Source organism: Phalacrocorax aristotelis, chromosome 19 (assembly GCF_949628215.1).
Source record: "Phalacrocorax aristotelis chromosome 19, bGulAri2.1, whole genome shotgun sequence".
Classification (NCBI taxonomy): Eukaryota; Metazoa; Chordata; class Aves; order Suliformes; family Phalacrocoracidae; genus Phalacrocorax; species Phalacrocorax aristotelis.
This window is the reverse complement of record NC_134294.1, coordinates 497,786-512,839: the sequence shown is the minus strand read 5'-3', so window position 1 is coordinate 512,839 and position 15,054 is coordinate 497,786. Positions and strand designations below refer to the sequence as shown.

Sequence of the window (15,054 nt, the reverse complement as noted above, 5' to 3'; positions counted from 1 at the left end):
GCTCCTGAGCACATTCCAAGGCGCCCTCGCCTCTCCCTCTAGAGAAGCTACTCCCTGTTCTTTGCAGATTTGCCCATGTCTCCTCATTAAGCCGGGCTCCTGGTGGCAGCAGGGCTTTTGAAGGGTTGGCTTTGATGGGCCTCCTCATGCAGCCTGTCCCCTACAGTCTGGCCTCTCCAGTGGGGTGTCATCCAGGACTATGGGGGGTCATTTTGTGCTGGAGCAGGGCACTGCGGTGCATAATTACAGTGGCTGCTGGAGTGCAGACTTCAAACTGGTGATGCTGGGAGGGACGCGAGCCTAAAGGGCTCGGCAGAGCCTCTGTAGGAGAAGTGTCCAAGCAAGGAAAGATGCTCTGGTTGCATTGGCCTAGGGTGGGACTGGTGGGCAACCTGATGCTTGGAGTTTGTTTCCCCAGGTCCCCCTTGCTTTGCATCTCCTCCGACCTGCTGTTTGCAGCCCCCTCTCCTCCAAAAGGACATGCTCACAGTCCTATAGCCAGGACTGATACAGCCCCACCCCAACTCTACCCCAAACCAACAGCTCTGGAGGGCACCATTTGTTGCCATCCCCTTGCTCCATATTGGCTTCAGCTGCAGCCACGCAGGTCCCTGGCAACAGCCCCATGGACAATCAAGTGAGTGGGGTGCAAGGAAGGGTTGCTTGTGGTGGCTTGGTTCCTCACCCCTCGGGGACAGGGAGAAAGCTTTCTAATGCAGTGTTTTGCTCCTGTGTTTTCCAGTGAACTTGCTAGACACGTCAACAATCTCGGGGGACTGGGGCTGGATGACTTATCCCTCGCACGGGGTGAGTATGAAGCGGCTGTTGGCACATGGGGGACTGCAGTGGGATGGGTCACCACGGATCCCCATGGGCAGGGTGGATGGACATCTCAGCCCCAGGCTGGTGCCGTGGTCAGTGCTGATGGGGCAAAGAGACCATGTCTGGTGGGAAAATGCCAGCCTGAAAGAGTAGCAGTGGGATGTGGCCAGTTTGGAAATGCCATTTAACTCTCCGTGTCCCCGGGTAGGGACCAGGTTGTCACCAGGTCCAGAGCTTTGAGGGAACGCAAGAGCTGGGTCACCTCATGGGCACTAACTTTGAGAAGCATCTCATTCCTCACTGCACTGGGGCAGCATCAGGAGGAACAGCCCAAAATGACTGGGAAGCTCTCATCCACCTGTGATCAGAGGAGTTTGTTGTAGGAACTGGGTAAGAGGAGCAGGGGAGCATCCCCTGTGGATGGTCTCTTACGGGGAATGGGGATGGGAACACACAGCCCTGCAGCGTGGCTGAGAGGGATGTAGGGGTGGTGACCCCATGTGAGCCTGCCGTCTCTACTGCCTGGATCCTCTCCGCACGCTCCATTCACTTGCATTTCCATGCCCAGGTTTTCCTGCTGCAGCAGCTTTCTGGAAATTGTGAGTTTTAGATGGCAGCAGTGACCTGGCTCTAAGGATTATCTCATTCATTTAGTGAACAGAAACTATCCCATACACACAGGACCAACTGCAAGGCACAGTGGGACTTTCTGCACGCACAAAAAGTGTGAAATTGGGGTGCATACTTAGCTTTCACTGCTGTGTTGATTTTTCATGTCCATTCTTTTTCATCCCTTCTCTGAACTAAATGGTCCTAATCTTTTCAATTCCACCTCCTACAGAAATCTTCCCAGGCCTCTAATAATTTTCATTGATCTGTTGCTTGAGACTTTCAGTCCCTGCACTGAAGTGAGCAGGGCTGATCAGAACTGTGAATTCATAATAATAACAATGATCGGATTTATATCAGACATTATCATATAAGTAAATATATTAAATAATTAACTCAGCTCTAATTTCAGCAGTTAGCTGTTGCAATGATGACTATCCTGGAAATGTAATAAATTCAGAGGTACAAGGTCAGAGGGGACCACAGAGCTAATGTGATGTGATCTCCTGCATAAATACAGGCCTTCAGACCTGTCAATTCACTTGTATCTCAGAAAAGCCCAGCTTTTAGAAAAAAAGAATACTTGACTACAAAATTGCCAGTGGTGGTAAATCCTCCAGGTCCTGTGGCGAAGCTGTTAGCAGGTCGTTGTTAAATACCCATCGCTACGTGGATGTGCCTGGCCTCACCTTCCAGCCACCAGACCCCCTTCTGCCATTGCCTGGATGAAGGAGATGTTGTCCTCTTCATGGTCACGCACAGGCTTCCCTTGGTCATGTGGATCCCTGTCCTGTCACCCTGCTGCCGCCCCCTCATCCCCGCCTTGCTGCCAAATCCTGGCATCCTGGGGGACCCAGTGCACGTTCAGGGGATCAGGGTCCAGGGCTTCCTCTGCTCCCCTGTGAGGGAGGATGTTTCTGAGAGTGAGGTTGTTTTCCTTTGTCCACTTCCACTGCTCTGCCCTTCGCCACATCCTAAGCAATTCCCCTCCATAGTCAGACTCTCCACTGCTGACCAAGACCCTCCTTCTTCTGGATCACCCACCATGAGTCCAGCTCTCCTGGGGATGTGGTCACATTGCTAGCTGTCAGTCACGCAGGTGGGATCCATCACATGACCTAGGTAACTTTGATGAAGATGGATCCACCTGGGCTGGCTGTCCTGGGGACACATGGGCGTGACTGGGCAGGACTTTGCACTCCCAAAGCGGACAAAGGATTGAGCCTACAGGTGCCTCTGTCTCACCACATCAGGGACTTCCATGACTAGTTAAGGTGCAGCATTCTGTATTGCACATCTGCAAATCCAGAGGATGAATTTTGCGTCCCAACCCATTAGGATTGTTAGGTGTAATGTGTTATGCGACCATAGGGTGCTGGCGCTGGCTTGAAGGACAGTCACGACTGTGCTGCTGTCTTGCACTATGGCAGATGCCCAGCAGCCCTTCACCAGCATCCCAGCAACTCCAGAACCCTAATACATGTCTGAAGTGTCCATCTTATTAGGGATGTTTATTAAGAATACTTAATACTAGATGCCAAAAAAGAAAAACAAAAAGACTTGTATAACACCGAATGCCAAAGCCACCTCTTGGGCATGCTGCTGTGTCCCCGCACAAGTCCTAGGTAAGTCACGGGGTAACATCAGTCTTCGCTTACCCTGTGCTTTTGTCCAACTCTTGTCCTTGTTACCAAGAGAACGACCATACAGCTGTGTGAAAACTGTCTGGAACACCTTCAGGGATAGTTTCGATGGGTTTCTTGGGTTTCAATGTGACATTCTTGCACAAACAACTTCGCATATCTTTTTCCAGCTGGATGTTTTAATGGCTCCTCTGAATATTTGTCTGGACTGTGGTTCTTCCTCCATGGGCCATTGCATCGCATCATCCTGAAAGAGCATCTTATTCCTTTATCTCCTGCTGGTCCTTCAGCTCCAGGTGCTTTTTGAGTAGTAAATTTGCACTTGGATCCAGTTGCCATCACCGGAAAAGAGGTGGGATAGGGTGCTGGTGTCTCAGAGAAGCTGCTCTATGATACCTGCTCTCAGTGCGAATGATTTGGCACTGAGCAGATGCCTCCTGAACCCTGAACCTGAACCCTACAGCAGGGTTCAGATACAGGTGGGAGAGATGCCTGGTGACTTCCAGGCTTGGTATCTTCGGTCTATGTGACTCCAAGCCCAGCATGATCTCTGCTCTGGGAAAGGGACTGAGTTTGCTAGTCACCATCTCAGGAGTACTGCTGGTGTCCTTGGCACTGTCCCTGCCCACTGTGGTGTGCTGTGACTCTGGCAGCCCTGGGCTGGACAGACCCCCGTTGCTGACGTAGTATGGAGGTGGTGTACTGTGAAGCCAGATTTTATTTGAGGCCTTATTTTTGTTGCCATTTCCTTAATTTAGATACTCCTGCTGGAAAAAAAAAAAGGTGGCAGTGCCCCCTGCCCCCATGCTATCCTCCCCGGCTGCCTGCTGGCTGTCCTACTGAGCCGTGGCTGGAGCGTGCTCTGGGTGCTGGAGGGTGCAGGATTTCCCCGCAGTGTCTCTGCTCCTTCCACATACAGACACATCTGTCACAGCACCCTCCTGCCAAGGGACAGTGTTGCTGACCCTGGATCCCCAGCTGAAGTCACGCTTCCTTTTGCTTTGCCAACATCTCTGTTCGCCTGCCCTGTGTGATGCTAGGGCCACCGCATGGGTGACAGTGGGGAGGTGGGTAGCTCTGGCTGGGTCTTGGCGTCACACTAAAGAGCACAGAGCCCCAGCCCGAGGAGCTTAAGGGGACTTATGCCTGCTAGATCAGTCCCTAGTTCCCTATGGCTTGCTTTTCCAGCACCTGCAGGTCCTGTCCCGAGGATGCCAGAGGAAAGGTGGCAGTTGCAGAGGTTTCCTCTTCTGCACTGGGAGATCCCAGAGTTGCCTGCACAGCCAGGGCAACAGTCCAAAGCATTTGCAGTGCAAAACTGGAGGGGTACTACTTGCAAAGTTCTGATGTTTTCATCACACCTGTGGGCAATGTGGACTTGCCTCACAGGAAGGTTTTTCTTTTTTCCTCTCCTGGTTTGCTGTGGCCAGCAAGAGCAGAGGAGTAGGGGACTGGGAGGAATGGACACAGCGGGGGTCAGCAGCACCACAGGCCCTGGGGAGTGTCAAGCCATCAGGGAGGCATTTATGGCTTGTTTTGACATTTCCTCTTGCCAGACAATTAACTGAAGGGTAATTGGCTGTAATTGCCACTCAGGGATTCAATTGCGTTCCCTCCCTCACCTCCACCCCGGAGACACGTGCAGGAAGCGGGAGGGTCACAGGAGCAGCCCTGTCCCACAGGGCTGCGGCTCCTCTCAATTATAACTTCAAAGGGCTCCCAGGGGCTTTGCAGCTTGCTCCATCCCCAGAACAATTCCCTTTGCATTGAAAATTAAACTCTTATCAGTGCAGTCAACGAGGCTGCCCCTTCCCCTTCTGCGCCTCCTGTTTCCCAGTTCTCCCCAGCAAAACGCCCCAGTGCCCCAGTGCCCTTCTCCCCCCTCTCCTTGCTTGGCATGTGACCTGCTGGATCAGAGGGAGCCTGATCGGCCCCTTTGCAAATTGCTTTTCTACTGACTAATTAAAACGCTGATGAGATAAGTCAACATATTATTAATAATTATTGTATCGTCTACTTTGATTTACAAAGTCAAACAGGAAATGATTTTGTTCAGACACAGGGTATCTAAGGAGCTTGAATGATGCCTTGCAAAAGCTAATTATAATGGGAGCACCTTGAGTCCTGGAGAAAGGACCCTCATGCTGCCCATGACCTCCCTGTCTGCCCCCTACCAGCACCTCCATGGTCTGGGCTCACAGCATCCTCCTTGCTGCATGGGCTGGGGTCAGCCCAGAGCTGACCACCCAGGCAGCTGCCCCAATGCCTGGCAAGCTCCATGTTGGCTTTGCTGGTGGGAGCACCAGGAAAGACCTTCAGAGGTGCTTTGTACCTACCCATCTCTGCCCCTCAGTTCCTGGCAAAGGAACATATTCTGCGGCCCCTGGGCACAATTAGCCAAGAGTGCTCTCTCCTCATTCTGTAGTAGCTTAGAGAGAAAACTGGCAGAAAGGCACCAGATTTACTTAAACAACCAGCTGACAGCACAGGGACACATTTGTGCCCATAGGACAGCCTCTCAGCGGGGTTTGTGCATCAGGGTTTACAGTGCTGCTGTAAACGCCTCAAGACTGAACTATTTGCAGAGCAAAGGCTGCGCAGCAGGGGCCTCTTTGCCTGGCTCTGGTCCTGCAGCCAACAACCAGTTCATGGCTTGGATGAACCCCGTCTGACACGCCAGCTCTGTTACAGGGCAGGGTCCCCCTTTGCCCCAAGTCCACCCTGCAAAAACCAAAAACCCTGTCCCCAGTCCGAGCTGTGCTGTGTGCTTGCCATTTCAACCCCCTTCAGGGTTATATATTTCTCCTTGGAGCACCAAAAGATATTGGGGCTCTCCCATCTGCCCAGGCCATGTTTTCTGCCCTCCATCACTTTGATGTCTCTGTGCCATTTCTTGCGATTTCTCTTCCAATGTGGAGCCTCTGTCTGGAACCAGAAACACCACCAAGGGCAGCTGCAGGGAAACTCATCTTCCTTGAGAAAAAAAAAGATGGGTAGGAATGGAATATTGGAAAATAAAGATTTAGACTAGTAATTGAGATGAAAGCTCATTGCCCAGTGCTTGTTCAGTAAATGTTGGGTTATTGCTAATTCCCCAGATGCTGGCCACTACCAGGAGTTAATCACCTGCAGTGACGCTCAGGGTAGTTAACTGCCTGACAAATCCCTCCTTAGCCACAGCAGTGACTGATTTCATGGGGATTATCTCCATTAACACCTCCCATCTAATGATTTATAGCTGCAATAATGTCCTTTCCCTGCCCCCAGTGACAGAGGGACCTGGCAGTGCCTGGGGAGGTGCTGTAGCTCAGTGCTTACTCTCAGGAGGAAGGAGAGCGCTGGATGTCTCAGTGGCAGCAAAAGCTTTGCTATGTCAGGCAGACCTGGCATCCCTCCTGGAAGCCACCCCAGGGCCGGAGAGACTTTGACCCTTGGATCCCTCTGTGGGCACCACAAGGGTGGTGGGAGGCTGAGCTGCTGCTCCGGGAGGATGTGGTCTCTCCTTGTGTGTTCACCCCCTCCACTTCTCCTCCTCCTCCTCCTTCTCCCCACTCTGCTGCACCACACAGGCCCTGGGAGACTTCTAAGACCTTGCTCAGCTGCCCAGATATCTGATGTTTGCATCTTTCGCCTTTCATAATCTGGCAAATTTTTTTATAACTGGTGTTGACTTTAATTTAAACTATTAGACAAGCCCCTGAATACAGATGCAATCATGTTCCCCTCCTGCCAACGCGTCCGCTCACCACGTTAATTATGATGTCCTCATTTCCGTCTCGCTAGGGGATCTTATCGCAATGATGGGGGCCGGGCTGAGCTTTGTTTAATAAAAGCCACTTCAAACCCTCAGCTGAGATCAGGCGATGCCAGGAGCCTGGGTGCATACACAGTACCTGTGCTCTTGAACCGATGGTGGCCACCATTAGAGACTTCTCTCCCTGGCCATAACTAGGGTGAAACAGAAAAACCCTTCAAGTCCTGGCGATTCCTCAGAGTGGTCCTTCCATCCCAAATGCCCAGCAGGTCCCGGCAGAGCTCGTGGGACTGTGTTGCCTTGCGGCATGCTGGGAAGATGCACCTGTAGCATCCGAGCCCTCAGTTCAGGTGGCCTGCCTTCCCTCCATGCATTCCCACCGATGGCAGAGCACTTGCCCCGGAGGCCAGCAGTACAGGCATGGTGTTTTGGGGCAGTCTCACACTGGCATCCCAAGGCGCTGCGTATGACCCTGGGAAAGAGCTGACAGTGCAGCACCAAGTTTGAAAGAACGATGCTGCAAACACAAACCTTCCACGTTCTCTGGTGGTTGATGCCAACCATTGCTGGTGCTTGGAGGTGGGCATTTAGCTCCCTGCTCTCTGCCAGCAGTGAGGATGCTGCCACGCCCTGGCAGTGCCACAGGGGTGTGGGGAAACCATGGTCCTGAGCACCATCTCCTCTGCCAGGTTTGGGAGAAAAGTGAATGTCTGAAGACCCAAAGGAACCACTCTAGCTGGAGGCCAAGGAATTTTGGTGCATCCAATAACCTCATATTTCCCTTGCCAGACACTCCTGGAGAGCCTGAGCCCCACAGGCATTGCAGAGGGGAATTGGCTGTGTACTGGGGGAGCATCCCTGCCACCCTCAGCTCTGCCCTCGCCCCACGTGTCTCCTCCCACGCACAGCGCTGCTTCACTTCCCCCCCGGGGAACTCAGCAGAGAAAAGACAGGAAACAGATGTTGTGTTAATTTGTGCTCGATTAATTTCGACAACAACTTCCCCACCCACCGCAGCACCGCAGCGTGTGCATGCGTTGATACAGGAGCAGGGAGATGGCTGGTTCCCGCTGGCCCCGGTGCAGGGGTGTGCAGGGAGCTGTGCCACGCCTGCTGCTGCACACACTTCAAGGCACCCCTGTGCCCCGTGGCCAAGCACCAGGAGCGTGTCCTGGGTGTCGAGGCACTTTCTGTGGGCTCACCTCTGTGGCTGGGGAAGCTGAGGGATGCTGCTGCTCACCCCTCCAGCAAAGCACACAGGTAGCCTGACCTCTTTCCATGTTGCCTACCTGAGTGGTGAGGTTCAGAGCAGGCCTTCAGTGATCCTCGGGCCTAGGGTGAACCCGGGCATTTCTGGAATTCAGAAGACAATTTTTTTAAAAGACCAGTAATATTTTTCTCTCCTGGTAGTGGCTTGACTTTCACACCCTTTGCTGTCATATTCCCCTCTGAATGAGCTTTTGTTGAAGTTTGCGCATGGAGCTGCTGCCTTTTCCAGGTTGCTTTAAGCTCTTTAGGAGTGAGAAGGAGAGTTTTCTCCTAAATGCAAGACGCGGGGGAGTTTTGAAGATATACATCTCTGGAATGACTGCTCTGATCATCCTAGCACTAGCAGAAGGCACAGCAACACCTCCTCCCCAGGAGCTGCAGGTAGAGGAGGTTACATGAGGAAGGACTTTCCCATCTGAGAGGGGAGAAGGGAGCAGGATGTCCTACAGGTATCACCGATAACCTCTTTCCTATAACTCAGAATCTGGAGGTGAGAAGCTCTCCCCTAGCCGTGTCCTGTCCCTGCAGTGCTGGCAGCCACGAAGCGAGGTTGTCAGGTGCCTCTCCCAGCAGGTCTGCATCCTCATCAGCTCCCAGTCACTGGGGTGAAGCCTTCAGGCTCACCCTCCCTGAGCTGAGCGTCAGGCTCCTTCTTTCTGGGCTGCTGTTGGTTTTGCATCTGTAATGAAACACGGGTCATCACCTGCATAAGAAAACCCCACTTTTGCCCTGCCAGAGCAAGCCCGGAGGTTTATTTTAATGTACTTGCAATGCTGCTTAAAAGATTTGTTTTCCTGCTCTGTGCACCACTGCTGGAGCGTTGCCTGGCTCCCCCAGCCCCCCCAGGCAGTGCACAGGCAGGCAGGGCACGTGCAATGCCAAGGTGGGGGGCTGCTCCCTGTCAGCTGCCTTTGGCGGTGCAGGCAGAGCTGGCAACCCGAGGAAGGTGCAGGTAGAGGGGTGCTGAGGCTGGGGGGAGACGTGGTTTGGTAAGCAGAGCAGCAAGTGCTGCAAGGGTTCCAGTACCTTCCCCAACTTCTGCAGGGCTGTGTCTGGGGCTGACACTCACAGCCAGACTTGGGCATGGTGGTGGGACTCAGGTATCTTCAAAGTCTGTTGCTAAGTCCAAGGAGAAGTCAGAACTTTTGAAGTCCTCCTCTGCTCCTCTTCCTCATCCTCCTCCCTAAGAAAAAGTCAAGGGTCCAGACCCATCCATGGGGGATGTGACTGGGACCAGGCACAGTTTGGAGAAGCTGAAGAAGTGGTGGGAAACCCCCAGAGAAGGGAAGGTCTGTGGGTCCTAGTGAGGGGTTGGAGGATTTGGAGAGGGTAGGCAGAGAGACATGTGAGGCAGGAGCAAATTCCCAGAAATGTCTTCTAGCCCCCAACAACTAAGTTCAACTTGTGCCTCAGCTATGGAGCTCATTCGCATCCAAAATCTCATTACTTCTCACTTCTCAACAGTCAAAATCCCTTAGCATCCCTCCCTTGGGTGATACAAATGTCCTGCCTCTCTAAATTCACCCAGACCACCCCTCCATTGCAATCGTGCTTGATGCAACCTGCTTTTGCCCAGCATCTTCTCCCCAGGCTCGCCCTGCTGGCACTGCTACACTGAATTTTAACCCCAGAGCTGTCAAGCTGTAAGTCCTTGGGTTCCCAGAGCCAGCTCCCAGTCCAGCCTCTCAGCTGGGCTGAGCACTGTGAGCTCACACCAAGGAACCACACCGACCTCACCTTGCCTGGGAAGGAGTGGGCCTGTTTCTTGCTGCATGCTTCCCTTTCACCCTGAAACTCATTCCCCAGCTGTAAAGTGGCCTGTTTAGTTTGTGCATGGAGATTGCATGAGCCAGAAGAGACCCAGGTGATCATCATATCATGATATCATGAATATCCTGATGATTTTCAAGAAGCACTTGGACAAGGCCCTCAGAGACATGGTGTGAATTTGGGGTGTCCTGTGCAGGGACGGGACTGGGACTCGGTGATCCTTGTGGGTCCCTTCCAGCTCAGGACATTCATTCTATCACACAGATGCCTTCCTGCTGTGAATGGCAGGTTGAGCACCAAGAAAAGGGACTTGCAGACATGGTCTGGAGGGTTTGGAGCCCTCCCAAACACACACTGCCATCGGTTTCTGCCATCAGATCAGACTCATGCAAGCACTCCCATCTGAGAAGAGGGGTGCACTTCACCCAGCTCTGCATCAGGTGGACTGTGAGAGTTACTGCCCAAATTAGTGCTGGGTAAAGTCTGCTTATCCTCATTTTCCTTTGGCCTGTGGCAGCAGTGATCTCTCATCCAGGTGCAGCTGCAGGAGCAGAGGGAGTTCATCCAGGGGTGGGTGACGGCACAGGCTCCTGCATGCCCCATGCTCTCCTGGTGTTTGGGGCCATCTGGAATGACCTGTTCTCTCTCTGTCCCGCAGTGGGATTCAATCAATGAAATGGATGAATTTTTCAGTCCCATCCACACCTATCAGGTCTGTAATGTCATGACCCCCAACCAGAACAACTGGCTACGGACCAACTGGGTTCAACGGGATGGTGCGCGGCGGGTCTATGCAGAGATTAAATTCACACTGCGGGACTGTAACAGCATGCCAGGCGTGCTGGGCACCTGCAAGGAGACTTTCAACCTTTACTACCTGGAGTCCGACCGGGACCTGGGCACCAGCACCCGGGAGAGCCAGTTTCTGAAGATTGACACCATCGCAGCTGATGAGAGCTTCACCAACGTGGACCTGGGGGTGAGGCGCCTGAAGCTGAACACAGAGGTCCGGGGTGTGGGGCCACTGAGCAAGAGGGGCTTCTACTTGGCCTTCCAGGACATAGGCGCTTGCATCGCCATCGTTTCGGTGCGGGTGTACTACAAGAAGTGCCCGGCAATGGTGAGGAACTTGGCGTCCTTCTCTGAGGCTGTGACTGGGGCAGACTCGTCCTCCTTGGTGGAAGTGCGGGGAGAGTGTGTGGGCCATTCAGAGGAGAGGGACACCCCCAAAATGTACTGCAGTGCCGAGGGAGAATGGTTGGTGCCCATTGGGAAGTGCGTGTGCAGTGCTGGCTACGAAGAGCAGCGGGATTCCTGCATGGGTGAGTCCCTGATTCTTGCTAGCGGTGCCTAAAAGGGGAGGGATGGCTGCACGGGGCTCTTGCCTCTTTGGGGAAGGGCGAAGGACAGAATCCTGCTCACAAAAACTTGGACAGCCAGCCTTTGTGGAGGCCAAAGGCTGCCCAAGCCTTTTCTCGCCATGTCATGGTCATGGAAATATATCACTGGTACCACCAGTAAGGTTCTTGGGAGCTCCCCTGAGCCTGACTGTGACAGGTCCTGGCGCACAGGGCATGGCTTTGGGATGGGGACTGGCTTTGCAACAGGGGCTGGGGCTGGGACGAGTCCGCCCTGGCTCCATCTTTCCCTACCACGTAGTGCATGGTCCAGAGATGCCAGCCTGGTGCCCCCAGCAGCTCTGGTTAGTGCTGAGATCTCTGCTGGTGCACTCCAGCAAAGCACAACGTGGTCTCTCCAAAATGCCCCACCGCTTGCTTCCTGTTGGCGGGGGGTTTGAAAGCAAGGAATGCAAAAAGACAAACACCGAGCTTTTGTGAAAGAAAGTTATCGCGTCCATCCACCATCCCTCCCCGGGGGTGCCGCAGAGCCCGGCCATCCGGGGCTGCGGAGAGAGGGCCCTCTGTGCTGCTGGGCAGATATCAGGCTGCCGACTGTACAAACTGCGATAAGGAAGCGGGGTGACCAGCAGCAGCTGTGCACCAGGCACGGGGATGTGTGTACAAAGCACGGCGCTCGGGGCTCCCCATGAGAGCCCTCCACGCAGATTTGTTTGTGCTTGGATTCTTTATGGGATGTGTTTAGGGGAACAGCACAAATAAGAGTGCGGGGCTTTTGTTTGAGTTTTGTGAAAACATCAAGTGGAGCATTTGTCTTAGGGAGACTTGATGCAAGGTTAGGACATCCAATGCTGGACTGGAACGGATCCAGGTGCCGCTGGGACCGGCCCCAGCCCCGGCGGGTCCCCAGCTACACAGAGTGGGAAGGACGGGCAGAATAAATGCTGCTATCTGAAACTCCTCCAGCCTGCGACCACTGATTTGAAAGTCATCCTGGGATAGATCTGATAATTCAGAAAGGGTTGTCTTCTCCCATGTTAAAGAATGGATGCTAAGTGTGCACGGGGCCAGGCACGTGCTAACGTGGGAGGGGGCACTGGCATCGGCTGCCTGGTGGCTGGGTCCCAGCCCCATGACTGCAAGGAGCTGCAAGTTGGAGATTTGGTTCAGAAGGTCCAAACACCCCTTCCCTGTGTCCTCCCCATGGTCCCGCACGGCAGGCTCTGCCCCAGGAGATCGCCACCTCGAAGCCTGGGGCTGAGGGAAGCCCTGGTGTCAGTGTTGTGCTCAGCCTGCTTCATTTTCCTGTGTTTCCTTGGACACATTTGTCTCCTGAGAGCAAAACTGTGGGAGAGCTCCTTCTCTGCCCTCTTGTCCTTTTCTGGGATTGCCCCTACCCACAGGCACGGCACGGGAGGAAGCGTGGTCCAGCCTGCCTCCCCAGATGGGGTGGACACAGGCAGAAGCTGGCCCTGCTGCATGCAGACGGACTCAGACCCATGCTGCTCAACTAGTAATGCGCTCTGGTGAAGATCGCCAGGGCTTGTGGAGTCAGAAACAGGGCAGAACTGTCACTGGACTTTCTCTGACCTCAGTGTCGTCTCACCCTCCTGCCTTCCCTCTCCCATTTACCCAGCCCCTAGCACGGGGAGCCTGGTAGCCCAGCATCAAGTGAGCAGGGGTAGCAACTCCTTCCTAGCATCTCCTTTTGTAGGCGGGTGTGGAGCAGGAGTATGTATATTTACACACGAAAGCAAACATGCAGATCTCTGATCCAAGCTTCTTGTGCTTGATTGGGGCAGAGTTCATTTTTCACGGTGAAAAGTGCCTTTCTGGAATGATTTATAATGCCAGTGGATCTGTCGGTGTTGGAAATTAGCCGTTTTAATTGTCAGGCAGACAAAAGCAGGATTCCAGTGGCTGTCGCCCCAGCAATTTTTCATTCTCTGTCACGGGGATGAGATGATATAAATCACTCCTTGTGGCCCTAATAATCTTTCTATAAATATCAGGGAAATTCATTTTTTGCTTGGGGGGGGGGGGAATTAGATACACGATACTTTGCCTCTATGGCAATGTTTAAAATGTGATTCCAAATTAATTTCCTTCCGCCTTTCACAGCTGGACACCTTATTTGTCAAAGCTAAAGATGTTTGAACAGTGGAGGTTTCTCCCCCTTCTCTTTAACGTTCATTTTTCTAAGGACCTGCCAGAGTGATGGAAGACAGCTCAGGAAACCAGATCATGGCCAGAGCTGTTCCCAGCCCCGCAGAGGAGAAGGAAGGCTGTGCCACAGAGCTGGGAAGGACGGGGTGAGGTGGGACGTGGTGGAGGACGCGTAGAAAACTGGGGAACTTCACTGCCTCTCATGCCCTTTACTGTCAGCCATCACCTTGGATGCCTCTTTATTTGGGCAGTAGGATGGTGGCTGGAATCTCTGACTCCTTGCACTTACCCCAGCAGAATCTGCACGTTTCCTCTGGTTGTGATGTCCTGGCATTTGCCATAAGGATGTGAGGGGCAGTTTCCATGTGATCGGGGGCAGATATCAGCCCAGGGGCACCGGGGTCAGGACAACACTAAGGATGCCAGCTATTCTGGTATTGGAGGTGTCATGGTCCTACATCATACAAGACCCTTGTCCCCTGTATCTGTGCCTCATGCAGCTGCCTGATTAATCTTGAGAGGTCAGGACCCCATTTTCCAGCTGTGGCCGGGCATGGGTGCTGCAGGGCCTTACCAGGTAGAAGCCAAGTTTGAGCATGAATTGCCACAGCTCCTAATGGTGTCCTGGGGTCTGCCTTCTCCTAAAATTTCCAGCTTCCCATCCCATGGCATCTTCTGCCACAGCCACCCCATGGATGAAACCCCCCAGGATCTCTCTCAGGGCAGCCCAGCCCTGCTGCTCCACTTGCTTTTCCCCTTTGTTTTCAAGGCTCTGAAGCTCTTTGCTTCCCTCACCCTTGTCATCCACAGCCGCCCTTGGATGTGTTGCTCCTCCCTCCTTGAAAAGTATCAGTCCGCAGCAAGATACATTAATACTCTTACACACAGCAAATTGCAACTGCTCTGCCTAAATAGCAGAATAAGCAATAGCACAAGTAAAAAGGATCTGTCCCAGCACTTTATCAAATAAGATGACAATCAGCATAATTCACCTTATTATGACAGCTGCCGTACAGGACAAATAGAGACCCATTTCAGTAAGGTCAGTGTGATTACAGAAATGAGAAAAGGGAGCACTTTAACCCTGGGTCTGCTGGGTGGGAAGGGAAGAAACCCACCAGCTACCTCCTCAAGGAGCCGTGACGCTGAGAGCCGTGACATGCACGTGACAGCCTGTGGGTGGATGGAGAGGTGGACGGGGAGGCTCTGGCAGGTGAGGACAGTGGCTTTTCACCCACACCCCTCCTACTAGCCCTGGCCAGCCCCTCTTTGGGACGGCTGCTGGGCTCTTGAGCCCCCAGTGCTTTGGGGCTGTGGCCCTTGCACTGGGGTCAGCCTTTTGGGGTGGATCTGAATTATTCCTTGTGCTGTGCCTGTCACCAGCTATCAGTGAGCAAAGCTGGAAAGTTCGGCTAAAATCTGTTTATCAGATCATGAGTCGCACATGCACAGAGGGTCAGTTTGTACCTTCAGTAGCAGTGCCACAGCTATGGATCATGGTGCTGCTCTCCAGGAGCTGACACAAACCCAGCCAGCCAGCCAGCTGCCAGCCACGGAGATCTCCAGGAGCACAGAATCTCCCAGGAAGATTTTTCTTTAACAAACAAATGAAAAAGGGTAAAACAGAAGGGACAGGCCCCCTTCCCTGCTGTCAGAATGGGTG

At 53.2% G+C, this 15,054-nt stretch overlaps 1 protein-coding gene across 1 annotated transcript in view; it reads left to right on the top strand.

The window, feature by feature from the left end:
* Positions 1–747: 747 nt before the first annotated feature.
* The window catches only part of EPHA8 (EPH receptor A8), a 39,284-nt gene continuing 24,977 nt past the window's right edge, over positions 748–15,054 (top strand). The window contains exons 1-2 of the mRNA XM_075113819.1: positions 748–807; positions 10,526–11,189. Coding sequence (XP_074969920.1) covers positions 787–807; positions 10,526–11,189 — 685 coding nt within the window. The 5' untranslated portion in view covers positions 748–786. The remainder of the gene's footprint in view (positions 808–10,525; positions 11,190–15,054) is intronic.